An 18,025-nucleotide genomic window follows, 5' to 3' on the forward strand; every position below is an offset into this window, starting at 1 on the left:
TACCCCCTGGTGCTCAACTACATCATCTACCTTCACCCAGAAGCTTACTGCAACACACATCAAATTGTGTCATGCTTCTTGTGTGGCTAACCTGGAACACAAAGAGCTGCCCCTATGGGAGCAGCCTCTGGGGCCCTGAACAGAAGCATGCTGCATACCCACTACACCCCAAGGCAGGCACGGGTGTCTTGTCCCTCTCAGCAAACATGGAGCTCAACACCAGACAGCTAGAAGAGCATTTCCAAAGCCTTCCTGCCTCATCTTTCCCAGGCCTGAGGCCTAACTGCTACCTTGGAGGATTAGGGGGAGAGGATAGACACAAGTTTTTCCAGAGTTGAACACAATTATCACTATCTCCTCATGAGCCCTGAACCAGGCAGATGTTTCATTGGTCCCAGTGGTGATGGTATGAGGTCCTGCTGGGACGTAGGCTGGGGCAGGAGATTCCAACAGTGTTGTGGACAAAAGTGCTCCTGACCTCATCAAGCTCCTGCTCGAGTCCAGAGGCAGAGCCTCCTCAGACCCATGGCAGTATAGGGGAGACAGGACTTGTGCGTGTTGGATATGTGTATAGCACCTCATTCCAGCAGTGCCCAGTCTTCTTGGATGCTACCCCAACCCCATTACCAGACACAGTCCCTGGCAGGGAATCCTACTTGGGGAGCCGAAGCTTAGGGCATTGGGTGTGCTGAGGCTGCGGCCACCAACTCTGGCCGTGAAGGGGATGTCATCTTCACGCATTCGGGGCTCTTCTTCGCTGGGTGAAGCCATCAGGCAGACATAGGTGTGAAGCTGGATGAGGAGCCGGTGCTGCAGCATCCACACCACCATCTGGATGAGCTGGGTCTGCAGGTGAGCAGCATAGAGGTGGGTAGGGCTGCTTCCCCAGCTCTAGCCTTGATCCCTTCCTGGGGATGAGAGAGCCATGGCCAAGGGCAGCCCCAACATGTTCCCTGGTGCTGACAACACAGCAGGAAGGCCTCTTATTTAGGAGGAACCCTTAACTTCTGGATCACTCTGCAAGGCCAGCTCACCAAGGGGAAAGTAGAGGTGCCAGGAGAATCCCCAGATCATACTTGCACTAACCGCATCACATAGCTGACTCCCTCACTTCTCTGAGCCAACTTCTAGAGCCAAGTCTGTTCTTGCTTCCTTCTAAGAACCTCCTGCCATTAGACCATCCACTGCCAGGTAAGTCCACACACTGTTCAGAGAAGCAGTTTCCCTGTGATCAGAAAGTCCTTGCCTCTACTTGAAAGTCTGCTCTGGGAGCACCAATGGTAACAGAAGGAAATGAGACAGGGACCTACTGCTCAGGTATGGAGCCAATGACTCTTTCCCATGGTAAGGCACATTCAAGCCTGTGAGCACTGGCCCACAGCAGGGAAGCCTTGTGGCAGGTAGAACCCAACACTGATGGGAAAGCCCCTCCCAGGCACAGACACCAAACAGCAAAGCGTGAGCTGACTGTACCAGTGTTATCTTTGGGAGGTTCAGAGAATGCTGCTCAGGTCATTCATGGAAGGAGGCTAAATTATTGGGGAGAGACATGTACATACTAAGCATGGTCAAAATATCTAAACAAAATTTTAGAAATAAAGCATAGAAGCTCTCTAAACACCAGACAGCATGTCCCTGGGATTGGCAAAACCAAACCCAGCTCCATCCCAGCCCCATGACCAGGCCTGAAGCAGCTGTTCAGGCATGGCCTGGAATATCCACCCCGTTATCCAGACAGCTAGGAAGTTTCTGCTGGGATGGGAGCACTGCCAGACCCTCCCCAAGAACTGCCTGGGGGAAAGGGAGAGGGTACAGATGCAGAATGTATCTTTTATCCAACTGGCATGGTTCCTAAAAAACCAAAGGCTCTGAAAGGCAGCTTTAGAACTCTGCCACACTCAGCATGTAAATGAGCTGAAAACCCAGGCTCTCACTCCCATTCACAGTTTGAGAAGGGGAAGTGTTTGACTTTAAAGACTGGTTTTGCCCAGTATATCTGGCACATATTAAAACAAATACTTTGCTTTTGAAGATAAAGCATGGAGATCACCCAGCTTGTCTCAGACACCTGTCCTATCTGGCCCTGCCCTGGGTCCCCTCCCCCTCCCCCCTCAAGGCTCAATGGAGGGGGAGGGAGCAAAGCCTCCTTGGCACCAAGTTACCATCTCACCAGCATGGGGCTGTGAAAAGCGACTGACCCTGCAGCCCAAGACAAATTCATCCCCTGTATCTGCAGGACTCCCACCATACTTAGCCTCCACCTGCCAGCCCCTGCCCACCAGACACAGTCTTAGGCTGATATATTTTAAGTTCTCATGGAATTCTGGGACCAGGGATGCTAGGATTCTACACATAGATCCCCTGGCTAAGTCCCCAGGAGAAGGAATACAGGAGCCAAGCTCTCTTGGAAAGCAGGATCCAGACTTAGTGAAAACAAAGGTGTCTGCATCCTCTGTGCAAAACCCCTTACCAGAAAGCAAGACAAAGGGATCCTGCAAGCCTAGGAAAAGCCAGTGTTCTCCAGTCAAGTTCTAACCCTAAAGATGCCATGGTGGGCTCCATGGACCATAGGAAGCCTGCAGCATTTGCCCCCAAACAAAGGCAAAAATGTCACTGGCCCAATATACTTCACAAGTCATACCTGAGCTTCAGGCACTTCTGTGACTCACCTCCTGAGCAGGGGGAGCCAGAGGGCTCCTGAACTCTGACAGGGAGACAGGCAAGGAAAACTTGGCCAGGACAGATGGCAGGTCATGAGATGGGAACTGGCAGGAGAACTGCTCGGCTAGTGGGGAGTACCTGAGGGCAAGAGAGCACAACTGTGGTCACAGCCATGGTCTTTTTACACTGTTCCCTCACCACAGGCTTTCAGTGAGCAGTGGGGAATCATGGTGTGATGGTGTGCAAAACGGGTGGGCATACTGATGACAGGATGGAGTAAGGGGCAACTAAGCAAACCCAGGTGAACTAAGAGGGCACTGTCCTTCAAGGGATGGCAGGAGCCACAGAACCCCTCTGATCTCAGGAAGGGATGGCTCTAACATGGGCTGGGTCATGCAGCACTAAACCAGACTGGGATTGGTACCTACCATGCCAGTATTATGCAGTGAGAGCTGGCCTCGAGGCTTCAAAGCCTCTAGGTACCAGGCCCCTGGACGTACCATTAAAAGGTCTTGTTGGGCTTACCCCTTCTAACTCCAGACTCCAGATTTCAGTACTCACAAACACACGCTGGCATTAGGAGACAAGACATAGACGTTGTTCTCACACAGTGGGTAGATGATAACGGCCTTGCCCCAGTATACCAGGTGAGCTGCGAGCTGAAAAACCTGCAGACCAAAAGGAGATGGAAGGACTGAGTCTAGGAAGCCATGGCCTTCCTGCCTAAAGAAAATGGCCTGAGGCCTATGAAGCACAGACTTGTAGCCATGCCCCCTGGAACTTCAACTTGGAGCCACACCTTACCAACCTTCCACCAGAGTACTAGACACCACTAGCACAGTTTCCTGTATTCAAAGTTACCTGTGCTGTTTGGCTCCACTACTTTGCCAGGTAGTAAGCCCACAAACATGGTATCAGGGTGCTAGGGAACACAGCCCATCTGGGCTGGATGATTCCAGCAGACGCATAGCCTTCCCATGCCCACCAGAACCCCAGCATTGTGATCCCAAAGCAATAAGATGTAGAATCAGGGGTTGGAGAGATGGCTCAGTGGTTAAGAGCACTGACTGCTCTTGTAGAGGACCCAGGTTCGATTCCCAGCACCCACATGGTGGCTACGAACCATCCTTAACTCCAGTTCCAGGGGAATCCGAAGCCCTCTTCTGACGTCCAGGCATTGCACGACAGGGGTGCACTCACATACATGCAGGCAATATACTCACACACATAAAATAATATTTTTTAAAAAGATGTAGAGTCACTCATGTATTATCCCTGTATACCCAACAGTCTCAACTTGTCCTGTGTACTCTACCTTCCCCAGAGAACATCCTGCCATCCTACTCTCCTGTGCTTTCAGATACCAGGAGACAAAAACACCAGAAATCCTTTCCAGGAGAAACCTCAGTACACCCAACTTCATAGGGGCAACTAGGCCAGAAAGCATAACACCATAGCCCTTCCTGAAAAGAACTCTATGAAGTCCCAAGCAATTAGCATTTCTGCCTGTGTCATCAGGATACCACTCCATCCTCAGCAGATGGATTCAGGGTGGTGAGTTCCCCTACCTGAACACAGTGCCTGAGGATATTAGCCAGCAGGGCCCCCAGTGACCTCACCACCTCAAATAGGGAGGAAACAGCAGTCACTGTTGTCTCTCTTTCCTCTCATCCCAAGTGCCACTGACATGAGCTCTCAGGCAGACATGCCCACTGTATCCACATCTGCCACCACTGGCCTGGTGATCTGCCCACCCCATCCTTTCCCCACTACCTTCAGCAGACTTCTACTCCTCTAAGTAGTAGAGTGCTTGCATAGCAAGTATGAGGCCCTGGGTTCAATCTCTACTACCACCATAAATAAAATGAGACAGGGCTGGACAGATGGTTCAATGGGCAGGAGCACCCAGGTTCAGTTCCCAGTACCCACATGACCACTAACAACTGTCCAGTTCCAGGGGATCTGACGCCCTCTTCTGGCCTCTGCAGGCATTGCACTCATGGTACACATATACATTCAGGCAAAACACTCATACACATAAAATAATGTGTATATATATATATATATATATATATTAAAAACAGCTAGCTGGGCGTGGTGGTGCACACCTATAGTCCCAGCACTTGGAAGGCAAAGGCAGAGGCAGGCACATCTCTGTGAGTTCAAGGCCAGCCTGGTCTACATAGTGAGTTCCAGGACAGCTCGGGCTACAGGGAGACCCTGTCTCAAAAAAAAAAAAGAACAAAAAAACAAAAAAAACAGCTGGGTATAGTGGCACACACCTTTAAACTCAGCACGCAGGAGGCAGAGGTGGGCAGATCTCTATGAAATCAAAGCCAGCATGGTCTACATAGCGAATTCCAGGCCAGCTAGGGATACAGGGAGACCCTGTCTACAAACAAAAACTGAAGGAAACTGGGTTTGTGACACAACCAAAAGGCCAAGATGCTGAGGCAGAAAAATCACAAATTTGAAGCCAGCCTGGGTTACAGAAAAGATACCCTATCTCAAAACAGCACACACACATACACACACACACGTATATGTATATGTAATTTTTTATGTGTATGTGTATATTGCCTGCATGTAGATAAGTGCACCCGTGTCTGTGGAGATTTCTATAATTTATGTAATATTTGAATTTTCATGAGAGAATATGTATTAGGAATTTTATCATAGCAAACTCCCCAAAATTTGATCCTCTATGGATTGAGATAGAATGAGTAATTTTCTTTTTTGTTGTTTATTTTCCAAAGACAAGGTTTTGCTTTGTACCCCAGGCCTGAATTCAGGACCCTTCTGCCTCAGCCTTCATAGAGTTACATTTATGTAATATTTGAATTTTCATGAGAGAATATGTATTAGGAATTTTATCATAGCAAACTCCCCAAAATTTGATCCTCTATGGATTGAGATAGAATGAGTAATTTTCTTTTTTGTTGTTTATTTTCCAAAGACAAGGTTTTGCTTTGTACCCCAGGCCTGAATTCAGGACCCTTCTGCCTCAGCCTTCATAGAGTTACAGGACTGTGCCATAAGGCCCAGCAGAGTGATCTTATGTTGTGGCATTCACATCCAAGGCAGATGTTCCTCAAAGGTCCAGCACCACCCTGGGGCCACTATTCCCTACAGGGACATTTATAGGAAAGCAGTCCCAGAGGTTGATGAGGTAAATAACCAGGGCTGGGCCCCACATGGCTTTCACACAATCACACCAGCAACAAACTCTGGTTTGTGTCAAGTTCATCAGGGAATGGGTATGGAAGGAAACAACAACCACTTCCCTATCCCCAGACAAGACAAGGTAAGGAAGTGAAGGAGACATCAAAGGGACATCAAACGTTTATCAAAGTGGACTCTGACACTAAGGGGAGTGGGTAAGCATATTCCTAGCACAGACTCCATCAAACAGCTTCTTAGTAAAGAGTGAATGGCCACGTCCTTTCAAAGCTTTGAGGAAGATGCGCAAATATAGCCATCATCCACATAGCCAAAATGCATTAGAACAGAGGCCCGGTCCCCACTTCTGTGGGTATGCTGGAATATGTTTATATGTCTTGTGGACGCTACAAAGAGAAGCAGAATGTGGTCCTTGCTGGGTCTTGTCCAGCCCAAGAGATTGGTTGAAACATAAAGGCAGAATCTGCTAAGTGTTCTATAGAACCAATGAAGAGTCACGGGATAGACACAAAGAGGAACTTACTCTAAAAGAGAATCCAAAAGTCTTTTGGAGGGGAGTAAGAGTCAGGCCTAAGAAGCAAAGACCACCAGCAATGCCAGCATCTTCCCACTTCTCAGGCCCACACAGAGCCAGGAGGCCCAGTAAGAGGGTCACAAGAGGCCCTATCTCAAGCCTGTGAACAGGCAGCCTTTCTGAGGTCCCTGGGTAAACCTCTTCTGCCCCCTGGTGGCCACATGGTACACATCACCAGATCCAGGGCCTTGGCCACCCACAAGCATTCATTCACTTGGTCCTGCCCCTAGATTGTCATTTGGATGGCACACAGCCATGGCAAAGGTAACCTGACCAGCAGGTCCAGGCCCTTGACCACCAGCTTGTTCTGTGGTTTTCCTCCCCATACTTCAACCAGAAACACAGACAAGACTGGGGGCTTCCCACTGCCGAAGAGCAGCCCACCAACACATGATTCTGCAAGAAGGTGGAAACCTGTACAAAGAAGTCAGATATGCATGCACAGGAGGGTAAGATTACCAGCTCAGGTCAAGTCCCAGCTCTGCCCAGGGCAAGCCTGCTGCTCTCACTTCCCATATGCTTGCTCCTATGCCACTATAAGACTCTCCTGGGCTGGAGAAATTGCTCAGCGGTTAAGAGCACTGACTGCTCTTGCAGCAGACCCGGGTTCAATTCCCAGCACCCACATGGTGGCTACGAACCGTCCTTAACGCCAGTTCCAGGGGAATCCGAAGCTCTCTTCTGACCTCCAAGGCATTGCACAACACGGGTGCACTCACATACATGCAGGCAAAACACTCAGACACATAAAATAAAAATAATAATAATAATAATTAGGGGCCGGGCATGGTGGCGCACACCTTTAACCCCAACATTTGGGTGGCAGAGGCAGGCGGATCTCTGTGAGTTCAAGGCCAGCCTGATCTACATTAAATAAATAATAAATAAGCAAATAAATAAATAATAAAATGTTTTAAAAAACTCTCCTGAGCTGGAGGATTCCCTGCATACTCCTTCCTACCTTCCCCACCTGTGCTCTAGGCCTTTGCTGGGAGCACCTCTCTCCTTTCTCCCATGGCTTGCCTCACTTCTGCTCAACAGAATTCAGTCCTGTGTCTCACCAAGACAACTCTGAGGATGTAGATGCCAGAACCCCAAGTCTCCCACCCAAGAACCACCCTGATCTGTGGCAAGTCATGTAGTATCTATCTATGATACAAAGGGGCCCTGGGGATGCAGCCATGGAAAGCAATCTGCTTTCCTGATGTCTCAGCACCTTCCACCTCCACCCACAGGCTGCCTGCTCTGTATATACCCACAAGTCTCTTCTTCCCACCCTTCCAGGCCCCCAGGACCCCACCTGTAATAAGGCCAGATCAGCATCCTGGGCTAGCTGCTGCAGGTTCTTCACAGCAGATGTGGTCTTGATTACCCGTACCAGGGCTGGAGAGCAGTCAATTGGGAGCTCGCCCAGCAGAGTCTTCTCATCACTGAGCAGCAACAGGGCATGGTATGGACTGGAGGACAGAAGCGCATGTGAACAGGACATGAAGAGCCACAGGGGCCCCTGTACCAGGTAAACACCTGGAAAACCCACATCCAGCTAAAGCCCACAGGCACTGAACGGTGTGGGCAGCAAAGGTAGAGGGAAAAATCAGAGAGAAGGACAGTCATGTGTCCAGGGGCCTTCACAAAATTTGCAAATTACTGCTGCCTTTGGAAAAAAATTAGAACAAAACTAAGGAGAGCCTGAACACCTGACTTCCATCCCACCTCTGGGATTTCCCAGCACATTGTTTTCTTTTTTCAGTTTTGTTTTGTTGTGCATGTATGTTCTATATATGCATGAGCCTATGCATGCAAGTACGGAGGTCGGAGGTTAATGTCAAATGTCTTTATCACTCGCCACCTTTTTTTTTTTAACATTTATTTATTTTGTGTATGTGTGTGGGCACCTGTGCTGTGTGCAATTCTCTCCTTCCACCATGTGGGTTCTGGGGCTCAAACTCAGGTCATATGAGGCTTGGTGACCTGCTGAGCCATCAAGCCAACCCGCTACCTTATTTTTTGAGACTTCTCATTGAACCTGAAACTGTGCTAGACTGGCTGGTCACCAAACCCTTGGGAATCCACTTGTCTCTGCCACCTCACACACGTGTATACACACACCAAACACACAAATAAATATGAATAGATAATAATTTAAAAGTGAAAAACAGTTTCCGGCTACAGTTCAGTGATAGAGTGTTTGCCCGGCATGTGCAAGGCTCTAGGTTCAATCATTAGTACCATAAGAAAAAGAAAAAAAGAGAAAGAAATGAATCTTGGAAAAAAAGAAAGAGAAATGAATCTTTCCTAAGGCAACAGTACTAAACACAGGAAAAGCAAAATCCCCTCCACAGACTATGAATAGAATTATATAAAAATATGCTTAGCAAAGAGGAAAGCATTTGACTTGGAGCATAGATGGGGGAGGGTGGGAGGACCGGGCAATGAGTGCTTTGCTGTCATTTCCAAATGTTAAGAATGTGCTCATTTCTTTTTTCTTTTTCTTTATGGTGCTGAGAATAGAACCCAGGGCCTATGCCTGCTAGGCAAGCACTCTACTAAAGCCACATTCCCAGCCTTAGATTTAATTAAACATTATTCGAATAAATAGATGTGTCTGTGTCTGTCTGTGTCAATTCATGTATGCTAGGATTAGACTCAACTTTTTCCTTACAGGAAATCAATTAATTTAAGAAACTAATTAGTTCCCATGATCCAAGGATCACTGAGTAGTACATGAAGATAATCTGCCAGAGACCTGGCCTAGCCCCACACTCAAACACACAGCTCTCCTCAGGCTTCCCTGCTAGACCTCGGTGAGGCCCTTGGCAGGGAGCCCCACTCATCCAGGCAGTGCTGGGAGGGCCCAGGGGAAACCTGAGATGGATCATCTCTAGACAGAACTGGATATAAAATCATGTGGTTTTATTAACAGCAGAGCCCTACCTGCCAACTCTTGTGACAGGAAGAAGAAATGGAATGTTTGGGATGACGTAATTAGTGAAGTATCAGGCAGCAGCTAAAGGGAAAGGTCTTTGCAGAAAGTTTGGGAGTTCTCACCGGATGGCTTTCAGGCTTCGCTCGATGGCTTCGGGAGGGATCAGACTCGAGGCTGCGTAGTGTATCTTGTGGGGCAGGCAGAAACTGACTTCCAACCAGCTGTTAATATGAAGCCTCACCACACCAGATGTGCACAGGCTGTGAGGAGTGGACACTGTTACCACAGGAGCCATCTACCCATTCCCACAGAGTAACACACCATTCACAGATGCTGACCTCACACACTGCTCTGTTGGCTGGCAGAAAATACAGGTGGAAAGCTCGTGGGTAAGAGTTTATCTTTTTCTATCTCAATATACATAAGAAAATATGGCCAGGCCTAGTGGTGCACGCCTTTAACCCCAGCACTCTGGGAGGCAGAGGCAAGCGGATCTCTGTGAGTTCCAGGCCAGCTGGGACTACAGGGCGACGCTGTCTCAAAAATGACAAAAAAGAAAATATGTTAGGAACACACACACACACACACACACACACACACACACACGCACAAATGAACTTCTGACTAACCCTAGAATAATGTATAACTCAATTAGCCTATAAGAGCTCAAGGGAAGCCTCTTCCTTCCCTCCTGGAAACCTGGTATAGCAGAGGCACCTGCTGCCTACATGAACCCCTGGCAGACACCTGGCACCCACAGCACATCCTCCATGTGAAAGGACCTGCCCTGCACACCTGATGTAGGCCTAGTCACAGGTGGGCATGGGCAGTCAGGCAGAGTAGGACATGCCCCCAAAGAGAGATGGGATAAAGAGGGGAACTTTCAAGTCCCACAGAATATTCTAGATTGAGAAGCACAAAGCACCTACCATCATGAACCTTGCTAGTCCTAGCAGTGCCCAGGTACAGTATGTGTAGATACCTATCAGAGAACACTCCACTGTAGCAAACCTTTCACTCAGTGTTCTCTCAGTGACTGACATAGTTAAGGCCAAATATGGCAACACTATCCCCAACTCATTTATTTCATATAGCACCTTAAGAGCCATCAGCAAATCCTATGTGTTCTACCTACAAGGACATTCAAATCCAAACCACTTCAGCACCAGGCCAGAGCTACCAAAGGTACCACTAAACGCCTAAAGATGCCCCTTGGTCCACTCTCCCCACAGCTTCTACCTGAGTGGTACCAACCAAGGTCTTCTAACACAGAGAGTCTATGTGTCCTGCCCACACTTCTTGCCTTCATTTCCTGCCCCAGCACACAGATCCAACCATTCTTAGGACCCTGACAAATCTGGCCATGTATCCTTGTCCCCAAATGCCTCAGGACACCCTCATTCCTTCAATCTCAACTCAAGTGTCACATTCTCAGTGAGGTGCTGACCCCTGACCCTACCATCACCCTAACTCCTCATGACCACAGGATGCTACCTGTCTGCTACCTAATGTTATCTCCTGACCACACCATGATCATGGCACAGTGTGCACTGGTACATGAAGCACTCATGAGTGGAGGAGGGACAGAACCCAGTTAAGCCATGCTCTCTAGGAGCACTGACTTGCCCAGAAAACTCCTGTCCTGAGAACTCATTCTATTGTAGACATGTGGTCCTGTAGGTTGTCCCTGGAATAACCATACCCAGAAAGAGAAAAGGGTTGTGCAAAGGAGGAAGCAGTGCCACCCATAGCTCAGCCACACTGTCCCTCTGCTCAGGGTCAACAGCATGTGCTTATAAAACAGAATCTGTTCAGGTCTATATGCAGTCTGAGCAAGAAGCATGTTAGAGCACTTCTGAAATGCAATTATATAGATGACATGAAAGAGGAAAGGCAACTGCTTGGGCAAAGCCCCTGTGGCTGGTCCTTATTCTGCCTGTCAGTGCCTGAGGGACAATGTTCCCTACTGCTGCTACAACCCAGTCAAGCTCAGAAGAACCAAGGAGGCAGACACCTTCCTTCATCCAGTGCTTCATGATGATAACTTAAGTTCCCAAATAGGAGTATAAGATACATGTCTTCCAAATTTCTAGTTTCTGTAACACAGCTTACCCTACTGTACTGGATAGTTTCAGCTGTCAGCTTGATGCACCTGGGGAAAAAGAACCTCTACTGGGGAATTTCCTCTCTTGGACTGGCCTGTGGGCATGTCTGTGAAACATTTTCTTTATTTAGTGATGTGGAAGGGCCCAGCATACTGTGAGTGGTGCCATCCCTGGGCAGGTGGTTCTAGGTAGTATAAGAAAGTAGGTTGAAGGGCTGGAGAGATGGCTCAGTGGTTGAGTACACTGACTGCTCTTGCAGCGGACCCGGGTTTGATTCCCAGTACCCACATGGTGGCTACGAACCAGCCATCCTTAACTCCAGTTCCAGGGGAATCCAGAGCCCTCTTCTGACCTCCACAGCATTGCACAACACGGGTGCACTCACTTACATGCAGCCAATACACTCATACACATAAATAAAAATAATAATTTTTTTTTTTTTAAAAAGTAGGTTGAGCACCAGCCAGAGAAGCAAAACAGTAAGCAGTGTTCTTCCATAGTCTCTTGCTTCAGCTCCTGCCTTGAGGTTCCTGCCTTGAGTCCCTGCTCTGACTTCCCTCAGTGATGAACTGTCACTTGGATGTTGTAAGATGAAATAAACCCTTTCCTCCCCAAATTGGTTTTGAATAAACCAATAGAAAGCTAACTGGAACACCCACCATGTTTCCTTGGCTGCCTCCCACCCAGGACAGCAGCCAAGAAGTACTTTCCCATCACCACCCACCCTGCTGCTATTCCTAGCTCCCAGCAGGGGGACAGCCAAGTATAGGGTGGGTCAGCAGCTCAGGGAGAGTTCTTCCTGCCCAGGTCAAAGGTGGAAAATGTTTGAGTACTGAGGGGGTAAACAGCTCAATGACCCGTGCTTCTGGCCCCCAAGAACTATTCTTTTTTTTCTTCTTCTTTTTTTTTTTTTTTGCCCTTTTGAGACAGGGTCTCCTTGTAGCCCCAGCTGTCCTGGAACTCACTATGTAGACCAGGCTGGCCTCAAACTCACAAAGATCCGCCTGCCTCTGCCTCCCAAGTGCTCTTTTTTTAACTCAGGATTTTGCTGTATAAACCCCAGGCCAGCCTCAAACTCATGATCCTCTTGCCTCTACCTTTTAAATGCCAAGATTATCAGCCTGTATCACACATCCAGGACCATTCTTAAGGCCTCTTCCCTGAAGCCTCCAGCAATAGACCAAAAGCCCAAAACCTTAATTTCCCCAGAGGGCTGGCAGGGACTCTGGCCAACAGTTTCAAATGCAAAAACAAGTCCTTTTGTCTCCCCAGCAGGGAATAGGCAATGGAGAAAGAAAATAGGAAAAGACATCTGTGGCCCCACAGGATCTCTGCAACACTGTCTGTTTACTGCAAAATGTCTCCCGAACATCCATGCCTGCTTCTTCCAGGGCCTCAGCACCACTAGGAATGGGTGCAAGGACAGGCACCACAGACTGTAACTGAGTCTGGAGTGTAAAGGGGGTTCAGAGTCCCTCAAGGAGGAACACACTAGAGGGTTAATACATGTCAAGATTTATGGAAAAGACTCAGGCTCCCAGAAGAGGGCACTATTCTTGGCTTTTTCTAGAAGTGGGTCTTCACAAAGTATGTCGAGCAAACAGCTCCCAGAGCTGCACCCTTCTTCAGCCAAGGTCTTTGCAGGATGGAAAGTTCACAACAAACCCTGAGAATCAGCCTCTTAAGGAATCATGGCACCATGATAAACTTTCAGTATCCAATATGGATGGGAAGAGCAGCAGCAGAAGGGAGGAGGCAAGGCTACAGTGTGCTGCATGGCAGCCATCCCCATGGGAAGAAATAAAAGGTCCTATTTTTGAGCTCTCTTATTTAGGGAATAGCACAAGGTAGCCGTTAAACAACATGGAATCAGAATTAAATACCAAGACTTAGAATTTCAAACACCAAAGAGCTTAGTGACGCAGTCACCAACCATCCACTAAGTGTGAGGCTCCATGTACCATTTTAGGCACTTAGGGTACAGCAGGAAAGGAAACAAATTACAACCCTGCACTTGGGAGACTCCCACTCAGTGGCACTAGAAAAGATATAGCCATAAGCAGACTATATAAACCACAGACTTTTAGGGAAAGGCACACACAAGAGACCTGTGTGGAAGTAGTGGGGTTGGGACAGGCCCCTGAAGAGCCAATGACTGAGTGTTAGCTGTAGGTGTGAAAGAAATCAGGCTATACATTAAGGCCTTTATAGTATCTTCATAGCTCAGGCATCTCTGCCATCCTCCTGACAGCTGACCTCAGATCCCCAGCCTATACCTTTTCCCTTTGAACACTTTGTACTGACCTGGAGCCTCTTTACAAACTAACCAAGCTCTATGGTTCGAAGATACTGAGAGCTGCCACCAGGAGTGCCCTGAGGGTCAGATACACATCTGAACAAATCTCTGGAGAACATTAGGATAGGCACATTGGAAATGTGCCTGCCCAACCTCCAGCCTCTAGCTCTGAGGAAGGTCAAGTGAAAGGGTAAACCAGGAAGCACACCAAAGTCTATCAACAGTTGGGAAGAAAAAGGATTGTCTCTATTTTTACAACCTGCATTTTAAGGCAAAACCCAGGGTTTGGGGCCAGAAACTTTCCTGCTAAGCTTGTGTTTCTATTTGCAGAGTGTTTAATCATTTGATCTGAAAACATCATGCAGAAAAACACTATCCCCAAGCTTATCCAACCCACACACAGCCAGGAGAGCCCAGCCCTTTCTGCAACAGAAGATAGACACCCCTGCCCAGAGCCCTGTGTCTACACGTGATGACTATGCAGAGGCAACACAATCCTATCTTCCATACCCAAGATGGACTGTGTAAGCTTATCCTGCTCCCTCAATTCTCAGCATCTGAGAAAGAATACCAACTTTTACCTATATACCTGTCCTGCATATTCTGTCCTCTGCCTCACACAGAAGTCAGGCTTCCTGTTATACATGGTGGAATGCTGCACAACCAAGAAACATGGGTGAGCTTCAAAAGACCTACCTTGAAACTTCAAACACAGGTACATTTTTATGAATAGGAACCATAATGCTCAGATATTCAGAGGCAACTATGGCTTAATCTTGCTCTTGAACAGTTAACAGTATAAGGCCCCACATAAAACACTATCTATCTGACCAGAACTTGGACAGCACTCCCTAAGATCTGAGCCTCCTAGACCCTACCACAATCCCTGTTAACTCAGCAAGCCATTCAACAAACCTTTTTTTCACACCTCAGTAATTTCTCCTGCTATTACACAGTTCTGTAACTATCAGTGGATAAACTATGCTTTTCCACATGCTGAGCAGAGTTATGTTACAGACAGTAAAGAGACATCCCTGCCCTCCTAGGAGATACAAACTAAGGGTCACATGGGATCATGGAGTTCCACAGGGAGATACAGGTATTGGGATAGTCAGGGTGACCTCCTGAGGGATTCCTACTTACAACCCATATTCACAAACACTTGGGTCCTAGGGAACCTAGTCAACCACACCAGAACCCTGGCCTTGGTTAAAATAGCAAATCCACAACAATTCTGTTAAAAAGTCCCTCCCAAATCTGTAAACTAATTAAGCCTCACAACTTCTTGTCTTTCACCTCTGCTCTGAGAAAGCCTTTCTCAAAGACCTGGCTATTAGAAGATAGGACTTGTATTCTATGCTATCTACCAATGTACACTTCGCTTTACCTTCTTAGTGCTGAGGGAACAGGACCTCAACACCAACCATGGACCTGGGAGGATCAGGCCAGGAAAATGAGGAAAATCCATAGACCAGAGAGCTCCTGGGCAGTTGCAGAGCTGTGCCAATACCTGGCAGGGATGGAAGCAAAGGATACAACTGCCTCATCCTGCCTCAGAGGTGTGGCTCTCTGCATCCCCAGGGTGGGTTTCAGGACCCAGGACTGATTGGCATGGGAATTCACCTGGAGGAAATTAGACCCTGTGCACTAGGGAGCAGAATACCTAGTTAGGAGAAGACCACCAGTGTTCAACAGCTTTTTCACCAATACTCAAATTTGTGTCCCCTAAATTATGTCCACTAGGTGGCTCTAGGCTGCTTCAAGCCCTCAGCTGTTGCCTGGCAGATCAACAAAACAGTTAGCTATACAAGGTCTGATTTCCTTCCAATTTTCTACCACAGTCCAAAACTAAGAAATTCCAGTCCACTCTTTTTTCTTTAGACCTGAAGTTACTGGTTTGCTTTTTATTTCATTTTATTTAGATGCTATATAGCCAAAACTGACCTCAAACTCAAGATTCTCCTGCCTCAGTCTCCAAAGTGCTAGAATTATAGGCACGCACCACTACACAGGGCTTGTTTTTAAATTCTAAGTTAGCCTGATTTTTTTTTGCAGTTTCCAATGCTAGCTGAGACATACAGATTCCCACTCAGAACAAGGAAATAGTTGCCAGGGCAGGAATTTTTATATAAAACTCAAGCCCAGAAGGCAGTAAGTAGCTCTCCTGCTATAGAGAATAGTATGACAATAGTGTCCAAATGGGGGTTGGTTCCAATAACGAAGGTCCTGCTCTAGGTCAAGACCAAGGCTGCACTGAGTGTTCCAAAGCAGGAAGAAGCAGAAACCAGCCACATGATAAATGCCATTTCCAACTGCCCTAAAGTTCTCTAACACCCAGGAAATACACGGGAAGGTCACAGAGACAAATTACTAGTGGCAGCTTCTATCACAAAAGACAATCTTCTTCCAGTATTAAAGCATCTGTACTTTCCAAAAAAAAAAGCAAATGAAGGATCTGATGAAAGCATCAAAAGAATTGAAAATACAGATGGTTCACACATGATGGATCATCATTATGATAAAGCTGACTAAGCATTCTCTCCCTTTTACATTGGTTGAAATCCAAAAATCTAGCTGAACATGATGGCACATACCTATAACTTCAGTACTTGGGAGGTAGAGGTAGGGTTGCAAGTTCAAGGGAGGCATGGGCTACATAGTGAGTTTGAGGCCAGCCTGAAGTATACAGTAAGACTATCTCAAAAAACCCAAGAGCTATGAATATAGCTCCATGGTAGAACAACTGTCTAGCATACACAAGGCTCTAGATATGTCTAGCATACACAAGGCTCTGGGATGGTGGAGGGGGGAACCACCCAGGCTCATACCTGTAATCCCAGCACTAAGGGAGTCCAAGGCAGAAGGATCAGAAGCTCAAGATCTTCCTTGGCTACATAGAAAGTTCTTATGTAGCCTGTGCTATACAAGACCCTGTCTCAAAAACCAAAACAAAACAAAAGTCCTCAAAATTCACCAAGACTCCATATTGGTAAAGTTAGCAGAAAAGATATCTCAACAGCTGATAGAACATAAACCAAGGCACAACCCCCACTAGCAAATACGTTAATATTACAGATGCATTTTATCATTTCTAATGGTTTGAGGAAATTTATCTTGGGGATACAGAGACACAAACACAAAATAATATATGCAAATTGTGGAGCAGTACAGCTTATAGCAGCCAAACATTAGAACCAACTAAATAACCAAGGAAGGGAGCTAATCATGCAGTCAAAAAAATAATGAAAAAGTATTTCTTTACTAATACAGACTGTTCAACTATAAAACCAAAGGGCAGAATAGCACGTGCTGTACACATGGCTGCTTTCTGGGATGCATCCTGCCAGGGTGCAGCAGGAAAAACACTTGACCTTGATTTTCAAACTAAATGAATATACAATTTTTTCAAACATTGAAATTTTTAAAAAGGAATGAAAATTACAACAATGTTAACAGTGATTATTGCTGGGTGTGGGATTATACGTGGCTCTTGTTTTTTATACTCTTTCAAATTTCCAAATGTCCACAATGAACATGCATTGTCGGTGAAATCTGAAAAGTTTTTTTTTTATATTTACTTATTTATGGTGGAGGGAGCACATACCACAGCACATGGGTGGAGGTCAAAGGCAATTTGTCATATGGGTTCTGGGGATAAAACTTAGGTTGTCAGGTGTTACAGCAAGTGCCTTTATGTGCTAAGCCATCTTGCTGGTCCCAAATGGTTTTTTTGTTTGGTTTTTGGTTTTTGGTTTGTTTTTTTTTTTTTTTTTTGGTCTTTTTGAGACAGGGTCTCTCTGTAGCCCCAGTTGTCCTGGAACTCACTATGTAGACCAGGCTGGCCTTGAACTCACAGAGATCCACCTGCCTCTGCCTCTGCCTCCCAAGGGCTCAAATTAAAGGTGTGCGCCACCACACCCAGCACCCAAATCATTTTTTTTTTAAAGTTCGTGACTATAAAAAAAGGTTGGGAAGAAAAAAGGAACATGCCTATAATCCAGCAGTACTCCTGTTCTACATAGTTGAGATTGTGTCTCAAAAAGAAAGAAAGAAAAGAAGAAAGAAAGAAAGAAAGAAAGAAAGAAAGAAAGAAAGAAAGAAAGAAAGAAAGAAAGAAAGAAAGAAGGAAAGAAAGAAAGGATCCTATTTAAAAAGCCTCACTGTTTATATCCCACTGAGCCATGGACACTGGAGCTCACCAGCCATATCTCTCAGGTCAGGCCACCTTCTCCAAAGTATGTAGAGACCACCATGAGGGTGCAAAGGCCCACAGAGGCTTGGGG

General features: G+C 46.8%; 1 protein-coding gene across 3 annotated transcripts in view; it reads right to left on the reverse strand.

The window, feature by feature from the left end:
- Nprl3 (NPR3 like, GATOR1 complex subunit) overlaps positions 1-18,025 on the reverse strand; it is a 45,720-nt gene that overhangs the window by 2,839 nt on the left and 24,856 nt on the right. For all 3 annotated transcript variants that reach the window (XM_008850788.3, XM_029554848.1, XM_008850789.3), the window contains 5 exons: positions 9,464-9,601; positions 7,716-7,872; positions 3,223-3,329; positions 2,670-2,799; positions 657-846 (listed from right to left, as the gene is read on the reverse strand). In XM_008850788.3, coding sequence (XP_008849010.1) covers positions 657-846; positions 2,670-2,799; positions 3,223-3,329; positions 7,716-7,872; positions 9,464-9,601 — 722 coding nt within the window. The remainder of the gene's footprint in view (positions 1-656; positions 847-2,669; positions 2,800-3,222; positions 3,330-7,715; positions 7,873-9,463; positions 9,602-18,025) is intronic.

Source organism: Nannospalax galili, unplaced genomic scaffold, assembly GCF_000622305.1.
Source record: "Nannospalax galili isolate Female #2095 unplaced genomic scaffold, S.galili_v1.0 scaffold104, whole genome shotgun sequence".
Classification (NCBI taxonomy): domain Eukaryota; kingdom Metazoa; phylum Chordata; class Mammalia; order Rodentia; family Spalacidae; genus Nannospalax; species Nannospalax galili.